Genomic DNA, 22,836 nt, shown 5'->3' with positions numbered 1-22,836 from the left:
CAGGAGGAGATGATGGCTGAGCCTGACTTTATATCATCAGGAGGAGACGATGACTGAGCCTGACTTTATATCATCAGGAGGAGATGATGACTGAGCCTGACTTTATATCATCAGGAGGAGATGATGGCTGAGCCTGACTGCTATGTGCTCTCAGTTTTATGTCATCTCCGTAAAAATAGATACATTTATAAAAAAAACACTAACTACAGGATGGTTGTAGGTGTTTTATGACAGTAACTTTACATCTGAAGGAGTTTTAAATCCTAAATGGAAAGTTGTTTTATACTCTAATACTTACTACTTATACTCTTCACTGTAAATGACCTTCATGTCAGACATGCTGTATTACCTGAGCAGTTTAAATGTTCAGGAGTTGTTATTCTTTCACAAATCTCAAGTTTCTTTAAGCTTTTGGTAAAAGCCAAAGTCCTTATAGATCACATTAAAATCCACTTCTCAGTTTCTCAGAGACTTTCCACCTCTGCTGTTACCTGACCGACATATTGTGACTTGAGAAGGAAGTTCTCATTGAACGACGTTCAGACTTCAGTTTTCCTTTTAAGCACTTTAGACCGTCAGAACAAGTTAAAACAGATTCATGAGGAGTCCTGGAACTGGCATTTTAGTTGATGAGCCGAAAGAGCTTTGACCTGTTATGAATATAATAAACCTGCTACCAATCTGTTTTACTGATAGCAGTGAGGACAACACATGACATTGTGTGCCAAATGACCTTTAAACCATTTTCATGTTGTATTACCTGGCCTCCATTTTGTAAGCTGAAAGAATAAATCATCCAGGTTGGATGAGTAGTTTTGTCACAACTTCAAGGTCATTATCTAAAGTAAAATTGAAATGCTTCCCACAATCAACAAGATATTGCAAATAAAACAGATTGCTGAAAGGATTCCCAGTATGCAATACAACTGCTCAGATGACCAAGTGTTGGTTATTGATAAACGTAGCTTTGTAGATTAAACAATACCAAATATGAATCTTGTTGGATGATACATTTGAGGTTTTAGGTCAACATATGAAGTCAAAACATTTTAATAATCTTTGGTGTTCCCCGGTTGTTATTAACAGTATAAACAGCTCATGTTAGATGTATGACAGATAACCTGATATCAATCATCAGTGCTGGTGTGTCACTTCAGGACGAGTTAAGCATTAACTCAGCTGTTTGATTCGTATCATGTCTGGTGACGTCCTGCCCACTCTGCTGGAGTAAAGGTGATCCCAGGTGTGTTGGTTACCAGAGTGGAGTTTGATTTTGGGCTGAGAATGACGCACCAAAATGTCAGCAGGTGAGTAGACTCGACTGAAATATAAATTCAAATATATAAGCGAGTAAATAACGGTAAATACATTCTCAAATTAACAACCCTTTTGTCTATAATCCTCAGGTGTGTGTCGACTGTTTGCCCCACATGGACCTGATAACTGTTTGCAGTGAGGACACTAACTGAGCTGAGGAGACTGCTGTATACTGCAGATTCACATTAAACCTGTTCAGAAAAGATGGCCGACAAACCACACAAGATTTTTACAAGAGCCACCACCTGTAAGTAACATGTTGAGGTTAATCAACAGAAACTCATTAGAGAATAAATCAGGTTTATTTCCTTATGAATGAAAATGTATTTACAAATGTAAATGTACTAAAAAAATATAATGGGATTATTTAGATTTTTGTTTTGTGTTAATTGTGAGGATGACGTCTAATAATGTAAAGTTTGAAAGAAAGTTGTGTCGAAACTTTGATGAGGTGGAGAGAGTTATTAACTCTGTTTATCAGATCCATAAACATGAATCACTCCTGAATCTAACGTACAGACTAAAGGTCAACAAGGAAGCTCCTCTCTTATATGGTTTATGGTTTACAGTTACAACAAGACAACGAGCACTACGCATTTTAGCCACTGCTGCGAGCGAGAGTCACGTAGTGGAGCTGCTCAGTATCATCTAACATTATGTGAAAGGTCAGCTCCCTCCATGTGAACACTGGGTGGATGTGGAGCATGTAGACAAGCGCAAAAAAGAGGGTGTGAGAATATGAACAGAAGTGTTCACGGGATATAAAAACTTGATCATGAGCCTAAAGTTGCTCTACAATTTTGTGGTTTATCAGTTAATTTTATAAACTATACTGCAGACTGGAACAGGAAGATCTTTATCTTCATTATAAACTATGAGGCTGTTTATTCCCGACATTAACATGTGTATTTGGTGATCTGAAGGGAGTAACTCGACAATTCTGATATGCACCGTGAGTGACGACTTGTGATCAGACGTCACTTCCCTCGTTCTGTATGCAAATAAAGATCTCTGGGACAAACAGACACCATGTTTTTACTCAAAGACAGAAAGAAGTTCATGTAGACCATTTGCTGAATTTACAAGAAGGAACAAATAATGAAGAATTAGTCAGAGACAGAGTTTCACACAGTTTATAAAGACAGACTCAAAACATTGATCAAATGTGTGACAGAAAGAAACAGTGACATGAGGTCTTTACAGAGGAAGTGAAGTTTTAGTTGACTAATTGTCCCTTTTCTTCCTCAACTCCTGTCAGCGGGGCACTTCCAGCTGAATGTTACTGTCACTGGTTTCCAGCAAAGTGAAGCTACAGCAGAGTCAGCAACAACATCTGGTGAGTCGAATGTGTATCACGACAGTACATGCAAATGTATTGACATTTGCGCACACTGTGTCTACACTGTAGTTGTATTGAAGGAGGTTTGTCAAAATAAAAATGGCTGCTGAAGATGTATAATCATTCCCAGATGTTTTATCAGTCGCTGGCTAAAGGAAGCTGTTACAGACTGATTTCAGTTTTCTGTCTGAGGTTTTATTGACTAACGCTGAATATGTGAAAAGACACGCCTCTTTTCAGTCTTCATCCTATACACAAATTAATTAAACATTAAAGGTTCACCATGTAGTTTTGAGGAAAATATTTGAAAGAGGTCATATTCTGCTTTTTGGATTTTTGCCCTGACTTTATTTAGTTATGTAGCATTTTTTGTGCATGGAAAAGATCTGCAAAGTGAAAAAGAAAAAAAGAAAACACTGCTCCTGCTCTGCCTGGGACGCCTGTATGGAGCCGAGCCTTTACTTCTGTAACTTATGTGCGTCACTATGTAACAGGCGTATATAAATATATATTTTTATATAATTATTATAAAATATATACACTCCAGTCAGTCAGCAGACACACAGCTGCTACGGCTGTTGCTGTTATTTTCTATCACACTACTTTTCTCAGCATGACCCGCCCTACGCCTCCGATTGGCCACGTCCTGCCCGTTAAGTTTGGCACATGTGCAACTCTCACCAAAGATGGAACAGAGGTGAGATGTCTCACTCTGTAGCTAAAACGGAGCGCTCAAGTCACAGTGTGTAAAGGGATGCTGCAGCAATGCATCATGTGAGAATAATTATGTGTTTTTTGAAAGTTAAAGTATGTAAAGCTAACCTGAAAATTACCATAATGTGACCTCTTGAAGAGATGAGAAAAATCATTTTCATGACTGAATAAACTGAATAAACAAACTGACCTTAAAGGACAACACAATTTATACTGTTTTACTGTGTTTATATGTGGTGGACCCTGCCACATTTCTAGCTTCAAACTGTTATTTTCCTCTGAGAACAGCTTGTTAATATGGAAATATTTCAAATAGCCATTTCTGAGTTTGTATTATTACCTTACTAATATTCTTATATTAACTGTCTGGGTTTGATTTTTTCCCCCTGAAACTACATACTGCCCCTTTAACTTGTTTATTGATGTTATCCTGGACAGAAGAATTTAAAAAAAAAAGAAATAATCAGTGTCTGTAAGCTTACATTTCATGTGAAGCTCTGCAAATGTGAGGTGACCTCTTCCTACAGTCCATCTTTCAATCATTCTTAGCAAGTCAAATCAGTTTTATTATACAGAGCTTAATTACAACAAAAGTTATCTTGTGATACTTGTCATATAGAGCAGGTTTTGACCATACTATTAAATCACAATGACGTGTGATGTAATGTTTCACATGCAAGCAGTCAGCTTGGTCTCATGCAGTGTGTGGACAATCACTGTAGGACTGACATGCTAAATTATCAATCCTACTAAGGCAGATGTGTGACCTGCAGATCAGAGGCAGAGTGGGGTCATTCATGGGTGCAGCAGTCACATGGCTTAATGCCACAAGGAAATAGAGACATTTCTTTGTGTAGCGTTATGTTTCACTTCTGCTCTAGTATGAAATGATATGCCTTGCATCCTGGTCATTTCCAATAATTTTGAATCGGTCAATATCAAGAGACAATCAAGCCATCGGATCGGCATGCTTGTAGCAGAGCAGCATAGCAGCTTCTCCCTTGTTGTTTATTGGCGATTGGCAATACGCTTTTGTTGGGACACCCAGATGAAGTCGTTCATTGTGGATTTCAAAAACCCTGAACTGAACTCAGTTTCCCAGAATTCCCCACTTAGGTGCAAATTCATCTTTGAGCTACTATTTTGCTGCATTCCAGATGCATGGTACACCACCCGCCCGAGTTGCAAAGTGGGAAATCTCCCAGCTGTCTCTCAACATTTCACAGAGGCACGCCCCCTTTTGGTCGTAATATCAACTGTCCCACTCGGGGCTCCTGAGAGTACACCGAGGAGAGCGAGGATAACCGTACAACTAGACAAACAAAGATGGCTGCGCCCGTAATTTATGAATTTTCTTTGTATTTGTACCACGTTGGTCGTTTTAATGTCAATTTTAAATGCTTGATTACATTGCTGCTTTAATCCGGTCACCAATTTATGCATTGCACGGTCTTGCTGTGCATGCAATACAATGTAAAGTTTTGTTTTCGAGCTGGTTTGCTAAAGAGGCTAATGTAGCTAATGTCACAACCTAGCTCAAAAGCAGTGACAAAAGGAACCACGGAGTGCCAAAATGCCAATAAATGAAATAATTTATTAACACAAAAGTTTAAAGTTGCAACAGACAAAATGGATGAGGTGTGGTAGTCTGTCTTGTCAGTTGTGTAAATGTGGGTGAGTGTGTGTGGGTGGGTGTCATGTTGGATGTAAAACCAAGAGACAAGAAAGCAAATGTGCATCTGCAGGCAGGGAGGAGAGAGAGTGAGAGCCTCGCTGGGGACTGGGTTTTAAAGCCTCTGGAAGCACCGGGCCCAGGTGCGCCTGATCAGCCTTGTCATCCAAACCAGGGCAGCAGCACCTCTGCAGGGGAAGACAGGTTAAAGGCCAGCAGGGCCGTGACACTAACAATAACAATAACAATAACTAGCCTGCTACTGCCCTGATGGCGTCCATGTTCTTCCCAAGACTCGTCGTGTAGCGAGACAAACGGGAACGCTAAAAGTGCTACAAGCCAAGAAATTACGTCACGTTCACGCGTACGATCAACTCGGGCGGGTGGTGTACCATGCATCTGGAATGCCATATTAGTCAGGGTGACAGACCCCCCTCTGACCAGATAGTCAAAACTCCAGCTGCTTCCTTTGTTCTCTCTCTTGTCCACCTCATTCCCTACCGGGCTGCCTGCCGTCAAGTTCTCTTCTCCTGGATTCTTCTGGGCCTAACAGCTGCTGAGAGCTGCAAGCTACATTTCCAGCAGGCCCAAAGAACTTCTCCTCACTGCAGCGACACAAGGTCCTGCTAGTATTCCAGATCAGTTAGCACCAGCAGCTGCGACGCAAAGCTTGCCAGCTAACTCCACAACCTGAGAAACACCAAGAAAGTTAGCAACGAGCTGCTATCCTTGCAAAGGAAAGGAGCGACCAGTTTCCTCCACCCACTGTCTTTCATCAGACATTGCACAGTAAGAACAGTATTGTTCAACATTGGGATTACAACCTTCTGCTTGGTTCATCAAGGAACCAAGGAACCACCAGCACCTTGTCTTCAAAAACTGGTAATATTGAAGTGGGCCTAGATAGCACACATCATAGCATAGCACGGCTAAGTACAGGACTTTTAACTCTGGTTGATGTAATGCACATGTGTCCAGTCTATGTGTTTGTTCACTGTTTGGTGTTATTGTGATCTAAGGTCAGGTTATTGGTAGTTTGCTTTGCTACATGGCTAATTTAATGTTAGTTGAATGATGCTTCACACAGACTCAGGATCTTTAGATGCAACTAACCATCTTCTATAACCTGGCATCACGTCACACACACACACACACACACACACACACACACACACACACACACACACACATGCCTTCAGCCTGGAGCATATCACGCCCACATGTGATATCAGTGAGCACATGATGTGAGCACCACCTTTGTTCTCTCCTATCACTCAAACAACCATCTTGGACTCATCTTGAGTCCAACCCTTCAATCAGCCATCTTATTTGTAGTCTTCCTTTTTTACCATGCCATGCGGTGTGATACTTTGAACCCTAGCCACCATTTTGCTTCTGTTCGTCCAGACACACATACACACACACACACACACACACACACACACACACACACACACACCTGTATATAGTACATGTTAATTAGATTGTGTGTTTTCATCTTTGTGTTGGATAAAACACTTTTGAACCTTCATGCTTTCTATTTTAATATTGTACAAGAGTGAATGTTTCCAACCTCGACTTTGTCAAGGAATCCATAGTACAGCTGTTGTGGTAATTTTGGTTGTAGTTATTAAGTTAATTATTAATCAGAGTTACAAACTGACAGTTTAGTACCTTTTTCTGGGACTGATTTGGTGAATTGGCTGTTTTCCCTTCTTCAAGGGTGGTGCCCCAGGCTGATCTAATGTAGATTACCTAGGTAACCCACTCAGCAAGCCCTCGACTACTGTAAAAGCTTTCTTATGGTTTTGAGAATGTTTTCAGCTGTTTTTAAGTGCAGTGTGAACAGCCCTTATAAAGGCTCTATTTCCATTTCTTTGGAAGGCAGATGGAAACTATTAACAGTGGATTATGTCAGGTACAAGCCAGTAATATGTACACTCATGCCTGTTCATTCAATTCACCATTTGGAGTGAGAAAGCTGTAGTGGTGCAGTGTGGGCCGTACCAAGAAGGTTAAGGTGGGACCATACAGTTCATATACAGGTGGTCTTACCTCAGACCACATCCTAGCATCCTCTGCTCTGTGTGTGGGCAAACATTCAGTGACATTTTTATTTAATTGAAACAATAACATTGTTGCTGTATGAAATCAATGAATGCAGGAATTAGGTTTGACAGTATATTTTCTTTTTCTTACAGAGAAAAGTGATGTGGAGCCTCTGAAGCGCAACAACAGCATACACTTTCTGCCTCCCTCCAGTGAGTTAAACCAAGAAGTAGCTGCTTCAGTGTTTCATTAAATGTATTTTTCCAATATTTCTTTATAGAAACATGCACAAGATATAGTAACATTTAGTTTTAGTTTTAAAGCTTTGCTGTGAAAAGCTGTTATGTTAAAACTGCACGCTCTTTAGTCTAAAATCACCAACACAAATTAAAAGCTTAAAAACTAGAAGTATTGCTCTTTGGATTAGAGATGGTGATTTTTGTAATAACAATCCAAATGTTTTATTTCCCTTTGATTTCAGTGTCTGAGCTGAAGGTGGTTTTGTTGGGGAACAGCTGGTCTTTGAGGAGAGAAGTGGGAAACGTCATACTGGGAGAAACTGTGTACAACACTCACAAAGCACCTGACAGCTGTCTGATAGGACGGGGACAGATAGAGGGCCAGAAAATATTTCTGATCAACACCCCAGATCTGCTGTATCCCAGCATCCCTGAAGACAAGTTCAGAAAACATGTAGAAACCTGTGTGAGACTCTCTGATCCTGGACCTCATGTGTTCCTGCTGGTTCTGCAGCCTGAAGACTTCACTGAAGAACACAAGCTGAAGCTCTGCAGAGTCCTGAACCTCTTCAGTGATCGATCATTTGATAGAGCACTGGTTCTGATATCAACACCCAGAGAGGAGAGTCCAGGTTCCACAAAGGACTACGTCAACCATCCGGCCCTGCAGGAGATGATCAAGACCTGCAGAAACAGGTCTCTGAGGCAGAAGAACCTTCAACAAATAGAGCTCTTAACACGTATTGGACAAATTGCAAAAGAGAACAATGGAAAGCATCTGAGGTGTGATTTACTGAAGAGGGCAGCAACAGGTGTAACTAAAACTCCTCAGAGCCTGAAACAAGGAGGAGCAGTCGGTGGGCAGATGGGTCCTGCAGGAGCTGCTGGTAAGAGCAGGAAAGACATTTGATGAAGTGTGCACTAAATATTATTTCCTAAAAAGTGCAAAGAAATGTTTTAATGGTATTATCATTTTTGCATGGCTGAATCTGAAAAACAGCATCCAGCCATAAACGTTGTTCACTGTGTGAACATGTGGCTTTATCCTTTATGTAATTAGGGCCCGCACATGCTTCGGGGTGTGCAGCAGCCCTGAAGCCACCGGCAGGGAGGGCCAGTTCATCTCACAGTTTTAACTGCTCTTGTTTCCTCTCTGTGATGCAGAGCACTTAGGATCAACTTTGTTTTTGTGTGGAGTGGTATAAACAGTGAAGCTGAGTTGAGTGGACTGAGTTGCTGCTCAATTTACATAAATAAGGGAATACTAAAAATGTATAACAAAGCATGATAGCCATGATGTTCATGTAGTCTGATCCTTCACAGGTAAACTGGAGGCTGTGGAGTGGTGTTTAAATTACACAGTATTATCAAGGAGTAATCATGCATCAATGTTCAAACTCTGAAAATAAATACATATTACATTTCAGGAAATCAATAATTATATCATTGAAATAATGATGACGTTTGTTTTCGTTGTTTTACAGCACATGGACTCAGGATGGTTCTTTTTGGACAGAGTGAGGACGACAAGACATCTCTATCTAACTTCATCATGAAGAAGAAAGCTTTTACATGTCAGGGAGAAACTAAAAAATGTGAGGTTGACCACGGAGAGTGGAGAGAAAAAACATTAGCATTAGTGAAAACTCCAGACATCTTCAGTCTGTCTGAGAAAAAAGTGAAGTGCCTGATGAAGGAGTGTGTGACTCTTTGTCCTCCTGGACCAAATGTTCTCCTGCTGTTAGTGAAGCCCTCTGAGTTCACAGAGAAGAACAGAGAAACTCTGAAGTTCATCCTGAGTTTGTTTGGTCAAGATGCTTTTAAACACTCGATGGTCATCACCACACATGAGGAGAAGAAAGCGGGTTCCAGTCTGCATCAGCTCCTTAAAGACTGTGGAGGAAGACACTACAACATGTCTGAAGACAACCACAGGTCATTCATGCAGAAGATTGAGAACATTGTCCATGAAAACAGAGGAGCCTTCCTCACCTGCAGTGAAGAGACCATCAGACCAAAGTCTGGCTATGCTTTGGAAGAGATGAGAGAAGAAGGATCCAGAAGCTCCACAAAGGACATGCTGGCTAAAGATCAGGGAGCTAAGGGCACAGTTCAAGACAAAAATGGCCGAAGACTTCAAGCTGAAAGCAAAGACGTGGAAATGAATGATAAAAAGACAGGTGCTAAAAATCAGAGCAGAGAGCCTCTCAGGTTGGTGCTGACTGGGAAGACCGGCAGTGGAAAGAGTTCCAGTGGAAACACCATGTTAGGGAAGTATTTTGACTCCAGAGCCAGTCAGAGATCAGTGACCAAGTCTTGCCAGAAAGAAACAGGAGAGATTGATGGACGGTCTGTTGTTGTGGTTGACACCCCCGGCCTGTTTGACACGACTCTCTCCAATGATGAAATTCAACAGGAAATTCTAAAATGCATCAACATGTTGTCTCCTGGACCTCATGCGTTCCTACTGGTGCTGCAGATCGGACGCTTTACACAGGAGGAAGAGGAGGCTGTGAAAATTATCAAGAAACTCTTTGGTGAAAATTCAGGAGATTTCATCATTGTTCTGTTCACCAGAGGAGACGATCTGAACAATCAACCAATTGAAAGTTACATAGAGGAAGAGTGTGATGACTTTGTCAAACACCTAATACAAGAGTGTGGAGGGAGATACCACGTCTTCAACAACAAAGATGAGACAAACCGTGAACAAGTCAGAGAGCTGCTGAGCAAGATTGACACCATGGTGAGAAAAAATGGTGGTGGCTGCTACACCACAGGGCTAACAATGGAAAAAGATGTAAAGATGATTTTGAAAGAGGTCGAAGAGCTGCAGAAAGAGAAGGAAGACCTTAAAAGAAAACATGACGAAGAAATGAATGAGCTGGAAAGAAAAATGGAAGCACAGGCTTCTGAAATGAAACGGGACAGAACACAAACAACGGAGGCAATGGAAAAAGAAATGACTGACCTTAGACGAAAGATGGAGGACTTGTCGAGAAAACAAATAATAGAAATGGCTGACATTCAAAAAGAAATGAAAAAGAAATGTATCATCCTGTGATGAAGCGTGCAGAGCCTACACTCAGAATTCATTTGTCTTGACATGAAAGAAAGGTGGAACTGTGGACTCCTTTGATACTGGACACCCCATGATTTTCTAGTTGTGTAGCTGAACAAGAATCATATATTCTTCATTATTTATCATGTGTGCATCATCTGACACTTTGACCGGTTACAGCCTTCATTTTATTCCTGGTTCTCGTGATGAGAGGAACTTCCTGTTATTGTACAGAGTGTACAACGTAGTCAATGCGAGGCCTATCATTACAAATACAGTATTGGCTCAGATAAAATACAACATATATATCTGAAAATGAAAACAGAATAATGTTTTGTCATATTATATTGAAAGACTACACTTTACATAATCACTAGATCAGAGAGGGTCGGTCTGACGCCTTTATTGTGTATTATGGGTTGTCTGTAGTCTGAATGTTGCTGGGCTAGTGAGTTATGCAGCACAATCCTGGAGGGTCATCTTCACCAGGTTTGTGTTATATTTTAGCTAATATTGAACTATGTTGTTAGTTTCTGTAAATATGACATAAGCCTTCTTGACTTTAGTAAAGTGTAGTTTGTAAGTAGTATTAAAAGTCTCAAGGCTTTATTTGAAGAGTGAAGGAAACAGGGAGAGAGAGAGGGGATGACATGCAGCAAAGAGCCACAGGTTGGAATCAAACCCTCGGCCACTGCGGCGAGGACACAGCCTCTGTACATGGGGTGCACGCTCTACCACCTACCGCTACTACTGGGGTCCCACATGAGGGCTTTAAAGGGATAGTTCGGATTTTTTGACATGAAGTTGTATGACATCCTCACCATCAGTGTCGTGCATCAGCAGTGACTTTTCCCCCACTGCGTCCTGTGAGCCGAGGTCTGTCCCGCTGTTGTTGCTGAAGAAAGTAGTTACGGCTAGTTTGCGGGGTCACGAAGATAAAGCGTTTTGCTTCAAAAAACAATATCCGTTCAAAAGAGTAAAACATTTGCATCACAAAATCGTTTACGAGAAAAAAGTCAGACCTCACGATCACCTGGCACTACTTTCCCTGCCTTCGTATCACTGCGCGCTTCCGCCTGTTGACACACGGCACCGCTCCGTCAGCTGTTTCACGGTGTTTACATGCTCGGATGGTAAACGTAAATATGTCTGACTACGAAACGAGTGATGAAGACATTCCCTCTACCACAGAGCCAAAGGGATATCTTTATGAACCCGAATACACAAACACCGAGCTTCGTCAAATGGAGTTAGAACGGGCAGAGAGAGAGGAGAGAGACAGAGAAGCGGTCCCAGCTGAAGTTGGACCTGTACAGACAGTACATAGTTGCTGACAATAATAATAACAGTCATCATATAAAAAGGCACCGTCTTTAGCTTGTAGATAGTTGTTCTTACCTGGGGTCGTGGCACAGCAGTGCTCTTCAAAACATGTTTCTTCCTCTTTCCTGGGCGTGTAGGAACATAATCGTCCTTGCTGAAGTGTGCACTACACACACAAAGCCTTTTCACCCTTGGCAGTCTGGCTTCAATGTTCAAGCCTATGGCAAGAAGCCAAAGTTGCCTAATAGCAATGTCCGTGACAGGAAAGCGGTGAAATATATACGGCGACTTGGTGTGATCTTTGTTGTTGCAACCCGGATAATCGCAAATCCGCACCATTTTTATATATCCTCTTGTCTAATAATGTCGCTAGTACTCACGTTAGCTCTCACGCACATCCGAGCATGTAAACACCGTGAAACAGCTGACGGAGCGGTGCCGTGTGCCAACAGGCGGAAGCGCGCAGTGATACGAAGGGAGGGAAAGTAGTGCCAGGTGATCGTGAGGTCTGACTTTTTTCTCGTAAACGATTTTGTGATGGAAATGTTTTACTCTTTTGAACGGATATTGGTTTTTGAAGCAAAATGCTTTATCTTCGTGACCCCGCAAACTAGCAGGAACTACTTTCTTCAGCAACAACAGCGGGACAGACCTCGGCTCACAGGACGCAGTGGGGGAAAAGTCACTGCTGATGCACGACACTGATGGTGAGGATGTCATACAACTTCATGTCAAAAAATCCGAACTATCCCTTTAATGAAACTTATCTTGAATTTGAGAGGCATCCTCTCGGCTTAAGGAATTAAAAACATCATGGACCTGAGCCAAAGAGATGGTAGAGCAATAAAGAATTTTAAAACATAAGAAAATGAAAAAAACTAATCATGGAAATCAATTCCTGTAGTTTTCTACCTTTAATGATAATAAATAATACATCTTATTTAAAGGACCCTTTCAGAGCAGCCAAGGACGCCTTACAGGCGGGTTGCAAAGCAGCTTGCAGAGGAAGCATCAAGGGTAAGCAGGCTAAAGCAATTTTAAAAAAGGCGCCCTGTGTGAGATAAGGCAATTTGAGGGATTATTTGAATCGGCGCACCGTAGAGCCTAAAACCCATCAAAATATCATATGTGATCAATGTCTTGTTTGTTTTGCTACTGCCACTTTCAAATGAAGGCAAAATGCTAAAAATGTAACAATTAAAAATGAACTGAATCATCAAAAAAGATTTCTTAAAACTCAATAACATGTTTGCCATCAAGTTTAAACACCTTTGTGGGAATTCCTTTATTCTGATTGGATCTAATTTGCTAATTGAAATCCTGAAATATGATGATATCATGTGAAAATCCTGTATTTCTGTTCAGTGCCTGAACTCTTTCATATCTCTAATAAAAGAGGGAGTTGGCCCAGTAAGAGACGACTGTGAAGACTGGTCTTATTTATCCTCAAATATCTCTTTAGAGCAGAAATGAGAAGAGAATGAGAAGACTTGAGGACAAGATGCAGGTGAAGAAAACGAGAAGGCAGATTAATCAAAGTCATCAAGAGGACCAGAGAGCTACTCTCTGAACACTCAGCATGTTTCAGTTGATGTTTCATTGAGTGGATCCACTGTGATCCTCTGCAGCTCCTGTGTGTTGACAGTGTTTGTCCAGCAGGTGGCGCTCTAACATTAATCTGAAGTCAGTTTTAAATCTGCTGCTGACCTGTTTGTTTTAAACAATCAGTTACTGATTTTACATTTTAATCAATGAAAAGCTTAAAGTTTGTTTATGTTTATGTTAATATTACATAATGACGTCTCATATCAACAACCGCACTACGCTATTTCTCAGAAATATGTTTCTAATACATTCTGATTTAAATCAGTGTTATGAAGTGTTTCATTTATAAATGTAAACTTGTTTCTTTGATTCAAAGTGTAAAATCAGTTTAACAGACAAAGTTTGTGAAGGAAACACTTGACTGAAACATACAGGCCAAGCTTTAAAAACATATAATACTATGAAATACTGTATAATAAAATATGAAATTACAAGTAAAAGTACTCCATCAAAATGTTACTCGAGTAAAAGTAAAAATTATATTATCAGCTAAATGTAGCTACTCAAGGAATCACAAGTGAAGTATTTGTTATTCAGAATGGTCCCTGTCAGTGTTATATCATTATAGTACTGTAATATTATTATTATTATTATTATTATTATTATTATTATCAGCTTGGTAACATGTGAACAGTGTGTTAATATCAGTGCTGTAAAAAGTACCCAAACATCATACTTGAGTAAAGATATGTGTTGTAGCCAATTTGGATCTGTGTGTGTGTGTGTGTGTGTGTGTGTGTGTGTGTGTGTGTGTGTGTGTATGAATGTGGGTGTGTCAGTGGTGAGGCACTATGGTTGCTATGGGTTACCTGCACACCTGTGGGCATAGGTGGTTAATCAGTCACACAAAGGTTAGATGAGGGAGACACAGCAGAGGAGTGGCAGGGAATCAGGATCAGGGAAGCCACACAGTTTTTCAACCGTGCCTGTGTGTGTGTAATGGCTGAATGAGTTTTGTATCACAGTCTTAGTATTTTTGTATGAGTTTGTTTAAGTCTGTTGGCACCCGGCCTTTTGTAGATGTTTTTTAAAGATTTAAAGTTAATAAAGTGTCAAACTCATTCCCATGGAGGACTTCATTTTTTACACACCACCATGAGTTGGAAATGACTTCAGATTCCCTCAAGTGGCCTTTTTTGTAGTTAGATTGCCACTTCAATATGTTAGAATATTACTTTGGTCAAAGTGAAAGTCACCCATATGAAAAGTACTCAATGTGAATGTAACTAAGTATATTTATGCAATTACTGTACTTGAGTACAATTTTGTTGTACTTGTACTTTACTTGAGTATTTATTTACACCTGCTATATTTGACCATCATGCTATAAACACGTAATTGTGCTGTAATGACACAAAGTCTGACACATTAATCTCCTCACTCAGTTTGTTTTGATCGGGCTCCATTTCTTCGGGACGGGCGCCATCTTGTGGAGCCCCTGCAGACTGGAGTGGTGCACCCCAAAGTTCCTGAGCAGTCAGCCGCAACATGTCGGTCTGTATCAAACTCCGTCAAAGTCCGTTAATATCTTCATTTTGTACGTAGAAACGTTTTTTCTTTACTTTGTTATGTTCGCAGGGCTCCTAATTACTGTTATTAATTATTCTGTGGCGTGTTAGTCGTGTGTATTGTGTTGTAGAGCATATGTGAGTATTCATTTAGGCACCTAGCTTGATGGTTCAGTGACTCTTTGATTTAAGCTGCTGACCCAGACATCAGCACAGTTCACCAGCAAACACTCAACTTAGTTCTTTATTTTGTCTTTATTTTAATATTGTTTGGATCTTGGTACCACAGAAGTTGTGGAGGAGATAATATCTTGTTTTGTGTGATTTATTCCAGCTGCTGAAATGTGTAGTCGGTGTGCTGTAAGTGAACGTGTTAAATGGACGTTGGTACTGAAACGTTAGCAGATGTTGCTAACAGGTTGTGTTCGGGTCTCCAGGAGGACGGACAGACGGACCGAACCTGCGGACTGAGGCGGAGTGGGACTCACTTCAGCCCGGAGGATGGCTCAGTGATGACGGAGAGAGGAGGTGAGCTGGGAGTGACAGGAAAAAGACAAGCAATACATTTACAAGCAATACAATATAATTAATATATTTTAATATAGTTGAATTTCTTTTTTATGTTCAAACTGTGTTCAGTAATTATGTCATTATTTTTACTTTAACCCTCATGCAACTGATGATACATTTAGTGTTTTTTAATTTTAATTTTTGGATCATTTTGGCTGTATTATTTATTGCATAAATTTTATATGTCTATAATACACTGTGTATATTACACACAGCTCATATAATATGTCTATAATACACTGTGTATATTACACACAGCTCATATAATATGTATATAATACACTGTGTATATTACACACAGCTCATATAATATGTATATAATACACTGTGTATATTACACACAGACAGCTAAAAAGGTTGAACATATTTTTTTTACCATTAAAACCCATTAAAACTATTTTTTCCCATTCCATTGTAATTAAAGTTATCAGTCTTTCATCATGTTGTCCTGGTTGAGTTTTTGTAATTTTGACTATTTTTCACCTTGGAGGGCAATTTACCTGTATTTTGGCCCATAGGTCAAATACATGCTAATCCCCTTGTGTCCTGTAGGGGGCTATGCCTCATGATAAAACTAATAAAACCCTCATGCAACTGATAAAAGACCACATTTAGTACAAAAAATGTTCCATGTCAAAAACTGCCATATAAATATTATATATTAGGTGTATGGAAAATTAATTTGGATTTTTTTTCGTGTGTGTTTATTTGTCATTTGACAGTGGCATCATGTAAACAAACTGGTATTTAAAGGGTTAAAATCCTGAAAAATGAATATTTGGTCATTATTATCAGGACTGATGCTGGTTGAAAAATGTAACCCGCTGAAGGTTGAAAATAATCACTCTCTTCACTTTTCCAAATTAATATTTTAGTAATTAGTAAGGCTATAAGGCTGTATGTATGAACTTTATGCAATGATGGAATGTAACTAAGTACTCAGTGTTGTGAAAAGTATCATACCATAAAAAGTCATCCCTGAGTAAAAGTAAAGATATGGTGTTAAAATATTACTTTAATGAGAAGTGGAGAGGAAGTATAAAGAAATACTCAAGTGAAGTACAAGTACATCAAAACTGTACTCAAGAACAGTACTTGAGTAAATGTACTTAGTTACATTCAGCCACTACTAAATACATTTTCTCAAGTACTGCACATAAAAACGAGAGTATTTCCATTTTCTGTTACTTTACACTTCCTCTCCACCACATTCAGTGTTATATAAAGTACCCAAACATCATACTTGAGTAAAAGTCTAGTGGGGTAAAAAGTACAATATTTGCTACTAAAATTTAGTGGAATGGAAGTAAAATGGAAAAACTGAAGTAAAGTACAAGTACCTCGAGACTGTACTTTAGTACAGTACTTGAGTAAATGTACTTAGTTACATTCCAACACTGCTAAGTACATTTTCTCAAATACTGCACTGAAGTACAAAAGTCTTTGTTTTCTGATACTTTTTCTGATACTTCCACTTCACTACATTTTAGACACATGATGGAATGTAACTAAGTACATTTACTCAAGTACCGTACTGAAGTTGAGACTTGTACTTGATTATTTCCATTTTCTGCTACTTTAAGTATCAAAGTAAAATAATTAATTTAAAAATGTGTTGCAGCATGTAATCTGGAAAGTAACTAGTAACTAAAGTTATCAAAAAAGTAGTGAAGTGAAAAGTGCTGAAAATGGAAATACTAAAGTAAAGTACAAGCAGTTCAGAATTGTACTTAAGAACAGTACTTGAGTAAATGTACTCAGTTACACTCCATCAGTGGTTTCAGCTACTAGTTTTATATTTGTACATGTGTAGTATACTGGACAAGTACTCTTCAAGTACTTTGAATACTTTGAGAGTATCTCAGTGTCAGAGTATATAAAGATGAAGAAAATACAAAAATAACTAGAGAGGTGAATAAAGACGTGTTTCAGATTGAAGCCACTTCCTCCCTCAGTGTCTCCTGAGGTAGAAACAAAGCAGTCACACTGAACTACAGGGAAACACTTTATTCATCTTTTATAATGACAAAGAAACCAAAGATCACATACAGAACTATTTAAGATTCATCTGAATTGTTTTAAGTTGTTTATATTTATTTAACATGGAAGAAAACAAAGAAAAATATAAACATGAATTGTCTATAATGTCATTATTTATGGTTACTATCTGATGAGCAGTTTAGAGACGTGGTTTAATATTTATATTTTCCTTGATATTTAAAACAGTGAATGACATCTAAACATTTAATATACATTACAAACACATTATTTATCATATTAGAAAGTAAAACATCTTATCATCTATCACACCAAAAATTAGGTAAAAGAAAACAAACCGCAGAAAGAGAATTTTTAGTCCCAATAAAACAGCACAGAAAAACAACAACATGTCATATCGATGTTTTAAAGACTGAAGATGTGCCGGCTGCAGCTCATTGTGCCGACACTTTCTTTACAATAATCAACCTAATAGAGGTTATTACATGTACAATAAAATGCTGACTTTGTACACAAAACAAACTGAAACAAAGAAGATCCTGAATATTAAACATTAAAAAGTATTTCCAGTAATACAGACCAGATGTTTTAAACACATTACATCTGTTGAGTTAATCAGCTATTAAAAGCCTCATTTATCACGAGACAAAACATGATCAACAACATATTGTGATTTAAACTCAACATACAGAAATAAGAGGTAACCAGCTTTGACAGATGCTTTCCAGTTGTTTCAGACCTACTTTACTCTCAGATATGGGATCATATCAGGCTCAAAGTCCAGTTTCACTTTGTGAAGTCTTCAGTCTTTGTTCATGTGATTTTCTCCATCGGACGAGTTATTTTAGTTTTTGTCTGTCATCAGAATTTATGAAAACTTGTGAACTTGTGTTTCGATTCAACATGAACAGAATTTTGATCTTCACAGCAGGTTGGAAAATGTTGAAACTTTGACAGAAGTTTGTCTTATTTACTGAATTAACATCCTGTTTGACAACATTATGACTTGATGATATATTTCTATACACACGTCGATAACATAAAAATAAACAAAAGGTTCTGATAAATACTGAGTAGAACTTTATCTTCTCCATATAAGACGACCTTAGAGTCCATTATTGTCTTTTATACCATGTTGACTTACTGATTCTTTAAAGTTCTTGTGGTCACTGTAGATTAGGCTGAGGGCAGAAAACTCTTTGTCACAATCTGTGAGACCAAATTCAACTCCAGTCAGTGAGGAATCCAAACAACACTGTAAGAGCAGTTCTTGACCTCACTGTGAATGATGTTAATTCAAAGTTTACATCTAACTCATCTGAAGCTGCTCGGTCCTCATAAAATGCAACAGTTTAATGTGTTGACCTGAGTCAAAAGTTTCTGTATCAAGTCACTTATTTCATTTTCATGTTTTTGCTGCAGAGCTTTCTTTTTCTCCTCTTTTTTCTCCCGTTTCCTTTCCTCTTCATGTTTATTCAGTAAGTCAGTGATTGTATTCAGATTTGCTGTCTTTCTGGTCACACATTTCACCAAGTCACAAATTTCACCAAGATGTTTTTTCCTCATTTCTTCTTCATTGTGGACTCTAAGAGCCTTTAAGAGGTCGTATTGCTCATCTTTGTCTTTCATTTGTTTCTCATGTTCTTTCTTCTGATCTTCAAACTTCTTGTTGTATTTCTCTTTGAACTCATTGAACTCTTCAGCTTTCTCTCTGGCTTCTTCTTCATTCGTCTTCTTCAGATTCTCCATTTTCTGCTTAAACTTCTCCTCCATGTCTTTCTTCTCTTTCTCCTCTTGTTCTCTTCTGATTCGATCCTCTTCTTTTCTTTTCTTTTCATCATTTTCTTTTTCTTGTTCGTATTCTTCTTGCAGTTTTCTGAGTCTGGTTTGTTCCTCCTGTCGTCTCTGTTCATCTTCTTGACGTCGTTTTTCCCACAATTCATTTTGTTTTTTCTCCTCCTCCTCTCGTTCTTTCTTCATCTCTTCTATGTTCTCCTTCAGCTTTTTCTCAATGTTTTCCTTTGATTCTGACTCTGATCTTATTTTTTGCTCCAAAGCTTCAACTTTTTGTTCCCACCTCTGTTTCTGACTTTCTTCCTCTTGTTTTTTCTTCCTGTCTTCTTCTTCTCTCATTTTCTTTTCTTTCTCCTGCTCCTTCTTAATGTTTTCCTTCATTTCTTTAAGTTGTTTTTCTCTCAGTTTTCTCTCCTTTTCAGTTTTTGCTCTCAATTCTTCCTCAATGCACTTTCTCTCTTTCTCCTCTTGTTCTCTTCTGATTCGATCCTCTTCATTTCTTTTCTTTTCATCATTTTCTTTTTCTTGTTCGTGTTCTTCTTGCAGTTTTCTGAGTCTGGTTTGTTCCTCCTGTCGTCTCTGTTCATCTTCTTGAAGTCGTTTTTCCCACCATTCATTTTGTTTTTTCTCCTCCTCCTCTCGTTCTCTCCTCATCTCTTCTCTGCTCTCCTTCAGCTTTCTCTGAATGTTTTCTTTTGATTCTGACTCTGATCTTATTTTTTGCTCCAAAGCTTCAACTTTTTGTTTCCACTCCTGTTCCTGTATTTCTTCCTCTTGTTTTCTCTTCCTGTCTTCTTCTTCTCTCATTTTCTTTTCTTTCTCCTGCTCCTTCCTAATCTTTTCCTTCATTTCCTCAAGTTGTTTTTCTCTCAGTTTTCTCTCTTCTTCAGTTTTTGCTCTCAATTCTTCTTCAGTGCGCTTTCTCTCTTTCTCCTCTTGTTCTCTTCTGATTCGATCCTCTTCTTTTCTTTTCTTTTCATCATTTTCTTTTTCTTGTTTGTATTCTTCTTGCAGTTTTCTGAGTCTGGTTTGTTCCTCCTGTCGTCTCTGTTCATCTTCTTGAAGTCGTTTTTCCCACAATTCCTTTTGTTTTTTCTCCTCCTCCTCTCGTTCTCTCCTCATCTCTTCTCTGTTCTCCTTCAGCTTTTTCTCAATGTTTTCCTTTGATTCTGACTCTGATCTTATTTTTTGCTCCAAAGCTTCAACTTTTAGTTTCCACTCCTGTTTCTGACTTTCTTCCTCTTGTTTTCTCTTCCTGTCTTCTTCTTTTCTCCTTTCCTGTTCTTTCTTTCTTTCCTCACGTTCTCTGTTGATGTTTTCTTCCTTTTCTTTAAGTTGATTTTCTCTCAGTTTTCTCTCCTTTTCTATTTCTGTTCTCTGTTCATCCATTCCTCTTTTCATCTCTTCCATCTCTTCCTCATGTTTTCTTTGAAGCTCCTCCCTCTCTCTCCTCATCTCTTCTTCCTTCTCCTTCAGGATCCTCTCCATTTCTTTCTGTATCGCTGCCTCGGCCTCTTGCAGCATCTCATTAGTGTAGCAGCTGTCTCCATTTGTCTTCACCATGGTGTCGATCTTGGTGATCAGCTCACTGACCTGCATGTGGTTTCGTTTATCATAGTTATTAAACACGTGGTATCTTCCTCCACAGTCATCGATCAGTTTCTTAAAGGAATCATCACATTTCTCTTCAATGTATTTTTCAACAGATATCTCATCATGTTCCAGTCTATCTCCTCCAGTCAACAGAATGATGGTGAACCTCTCAGCATTCTTCCCGAAGCCTTCCTTGATACGTTTTAATGTCTCCTTCTCCTCTGGTGTAAATCTGCTGATTTCTATCACCAGCAGGAAGACATGTGGTCCTGGAGCCAGAACACTGATGCATTTCACCATCTCCTCATTAACCTCTTCATGAGACAGAGTTGTGTCAAACAGACCAGGAGTGTCGACCACAACGACTGGACGACCGTTTACTACAGTCTGTTCTTTATGACAACGTTTGGTGACTGATGTTTGACTTGATTCAGCTTTAAACTCCTTTCTTCCTAAAATGGTGTTTCCTGAAGAGCTCTTCCCGCTGCCAGTCTTCCCTATCAGCACAATCCTGAGACACTCTGGGCTCTGTTCTTCATCAGCACCTGTGAAATATAAAGACATGGAGTTACTTAAATATTTACAGTTGGCACAGTATAGACTGTTTAATGTCCAGTGGATGTTTTGGGATAGGAAAATATTATTTAAAAGAATGTAATAATACCAAAAACTCACGGTACCATATCATCACAGTATAGTCCACGGTATGATATTCATCACAATATTAAAAAAAGATGTCCTTTAATAATAACTGTGATGTGTACAGCACTGCCCAAAACAGACATCACCAGAGCATCTGTGTGAGCCACAGTAGCACTGAGAATGAAACCAACGGAGCCATCAGAGGCGGAGTGAGGAGGGTCTTATGAGAATGAGCAGTATAACAGAACAATACAATGAGAAGGAGAGAAAAGAAAACATTCATACTGATTTCACTTCTTAGATCCATGAACTTTACAAGCAAAATAACCACATGTTAGGATGGTAGATATCGTCACAGTCCCACGACGGCATCGCAGCATTTTTCGTGAAATTCAGTATCGTTACATCCCTTCTATTTATATTAAAACATTACAGAACTTACAGCTGATGATGCGTTTTGTTCTCAGGTCCTTCAGCTCAGCCTGCAGTGTGGTGATGTTTTCCTCTTGTTGTCTGATCTTTTCTATTTGAGCAAATGCAAATGTTTCTGTTGTGTAGCTGCACGGTTTGTCTTTGTCGGGTCTCAGTCTCATTTTATCCACCGTGTCCAACAGCTCTGGGATCTGCTGCTTGTCCTTGATGTTGAGAACAGCAGATCTTCCTCCACAGCTCTGAAGGAGCTCCTGGATGTCTCTGTTCTTACTTACAAAGTCAACAACAGCTGGAGCTGTAGGATCTGACTCCACAGTGAACAGAATCATGGTGAAGTCATTGACTCGAGAGCTGAATGTGTTCTGGATGGTCTCTAACTCTCCCTTGTCTTCATCAGTGAGGGGACCCACAGGTAGGACCAGGATGAAGGCATGGACGCCCTCGGGATCACAGAGGGAGATACACCTGAGTGATTCCTCCATCACTTCCTCCTGAGGTTTTCCATACAAGGCAGGCAGCTCCACCAGGGAAACCCAACGTCCACACACCTCTCCCCGACTCTGAACACACTCTGATGAGTTGGAGACTGAAGGACCTAAAATGGCCTCAGCTGCTGAAGTCTTCACTGCTTCTCTCCTCCCACACAGAACCAGGTTTAAAGCTGCTCTGATGTCTTCAGACTTTGGTCTGATGGTCTCTTCACTGAAGGTGAGGAAGGCTCCTCTGTTGCCATTGACAATCTTCTCAATCTTCTGCATTAATGACCCGTGGTTGTCTTCAGACATGTTGTAGTGTCTTCCTCCACAGTCTTTAAGGAGCTGATGCAGAGTGAAACTTGTTTTCTTCTCCTCATGTGTAGTGATGACCATCGAGTGTTTAAAAGCATCTTGACCAAACAAACTCAGGATGAACTTCAGTGTTTGTCTGTTCTTCTCTGTGAAATCAGAAGGTTTCACTAACAGCAGGAGAACAGTTGGTCC

At 39.4% G+C, this 22,836-nt stretch overlaps 3 protein-coding genes and 1 long non-coding RNA gene across 4 annotated transcripts in view; 3 read left to right on the top strand and 1 right to left on the bottom strand.

Annotated features, from left to right (window-relative positions):
• Positions 1–22,836, top strand: part of LOC140995408 (uncharacterized) — a 150,190-nt gene that overhangs the window by 74,652 nt on the left and 52,702 nt on the right. The gene's annotated exons all lie outside the window — the stretch shown is intronic.
• LOC140995389 (GTPase IMAP family member 8-like) overlaps positions 2,582–22,836 on the top strand; it is a 43,044-nt gene continuing 22,789 nt past the window's right edge. The window contains exons 1-2 of the mRNA XM_073465372.1: positions 2,582–2,653; positions 7,244–7,303. Coding sequence (XP_073321473.1) covers position 7,303 — 1 coding nt within the window. The 5' untranslated portion in view covers positions 2,582–2,653; positions 7,244–7,302. The remainder of the gene's footprint in view (positions 2,654–7,243; positions 7,304–22,836) is intronic.
• Positions 8,843–10,859, top strand: LOC140995393 (uncharacterized). Its single transcript, XM_073465381.1, has one exon. It carries the CDS (start codon positions 8,883–8,885, stop codon positions 10,392–10,394), a length of 1,512 nt encoding a protein of 503 aa, XP_073321482.1. The 5' UTR covers positions 8,843–8,882; the 3' UTR covers positions 10,395–10,859.
• LOC140996677 (uncharacterized) lies at positions 18,731–22,804 on the bottom strand. Its single transcript, XM_073467138.1, has 2 exons — positions 21,867–22,804; positions 18,731–21,327 (listed from the first exon to the last, which is right to left on the bottom strand). Exons 1-2 carry the CDS (start codon positions 22,723–22,725, stop codon positions 18,731–18,733), a joined length of 3,456 nt encoding a protein of 1,151 aa, XP_073323239.1. The 5' UTR covers positions 22,726–22,804.

Source organism: Pagrus major, chromosome 5 (assembly GCF_040436345.1).
Source record: "Pagrus major chromosome 5, Pma_NU_1.0".
In the NCBI taxonomy this organism is placed as follows: Eukaryota; Metazoa; Chordata; class Actinopteri; order Spariformes; family Sparidae; genus Pagrus; species Pagrus major.
This window is presented reverse-complemented; position numbering and strand designations above follow the sequence as displayed.

What these genes read in the sequence shown, in the direction of transcription:
- LOC140996677 (XM_073467138.1), bottom strand. Translation starts at nt 22,725, where the DNA reads ATGGTCATCACTACACATGAGGAGAAGAAAACAAGTTTCACTCTGCAT. An exon ending in AACAAAACGCATCATCAGCT is followed by an intron (nt 21,328 to 21,866) that starts GTAAGTTCTGTA and finishes TATATTTCACAG; the next exon opens with GTGCTGATGAAGAACAGAGC.
- LOC140995393 (XM_073465381.1), top strand. Translation starts at nt 8,883, where the DNA reads ATGAAGAAGAAAGCTTTTACATGTCAGGGAGAAACTAAAAAATGTGAG.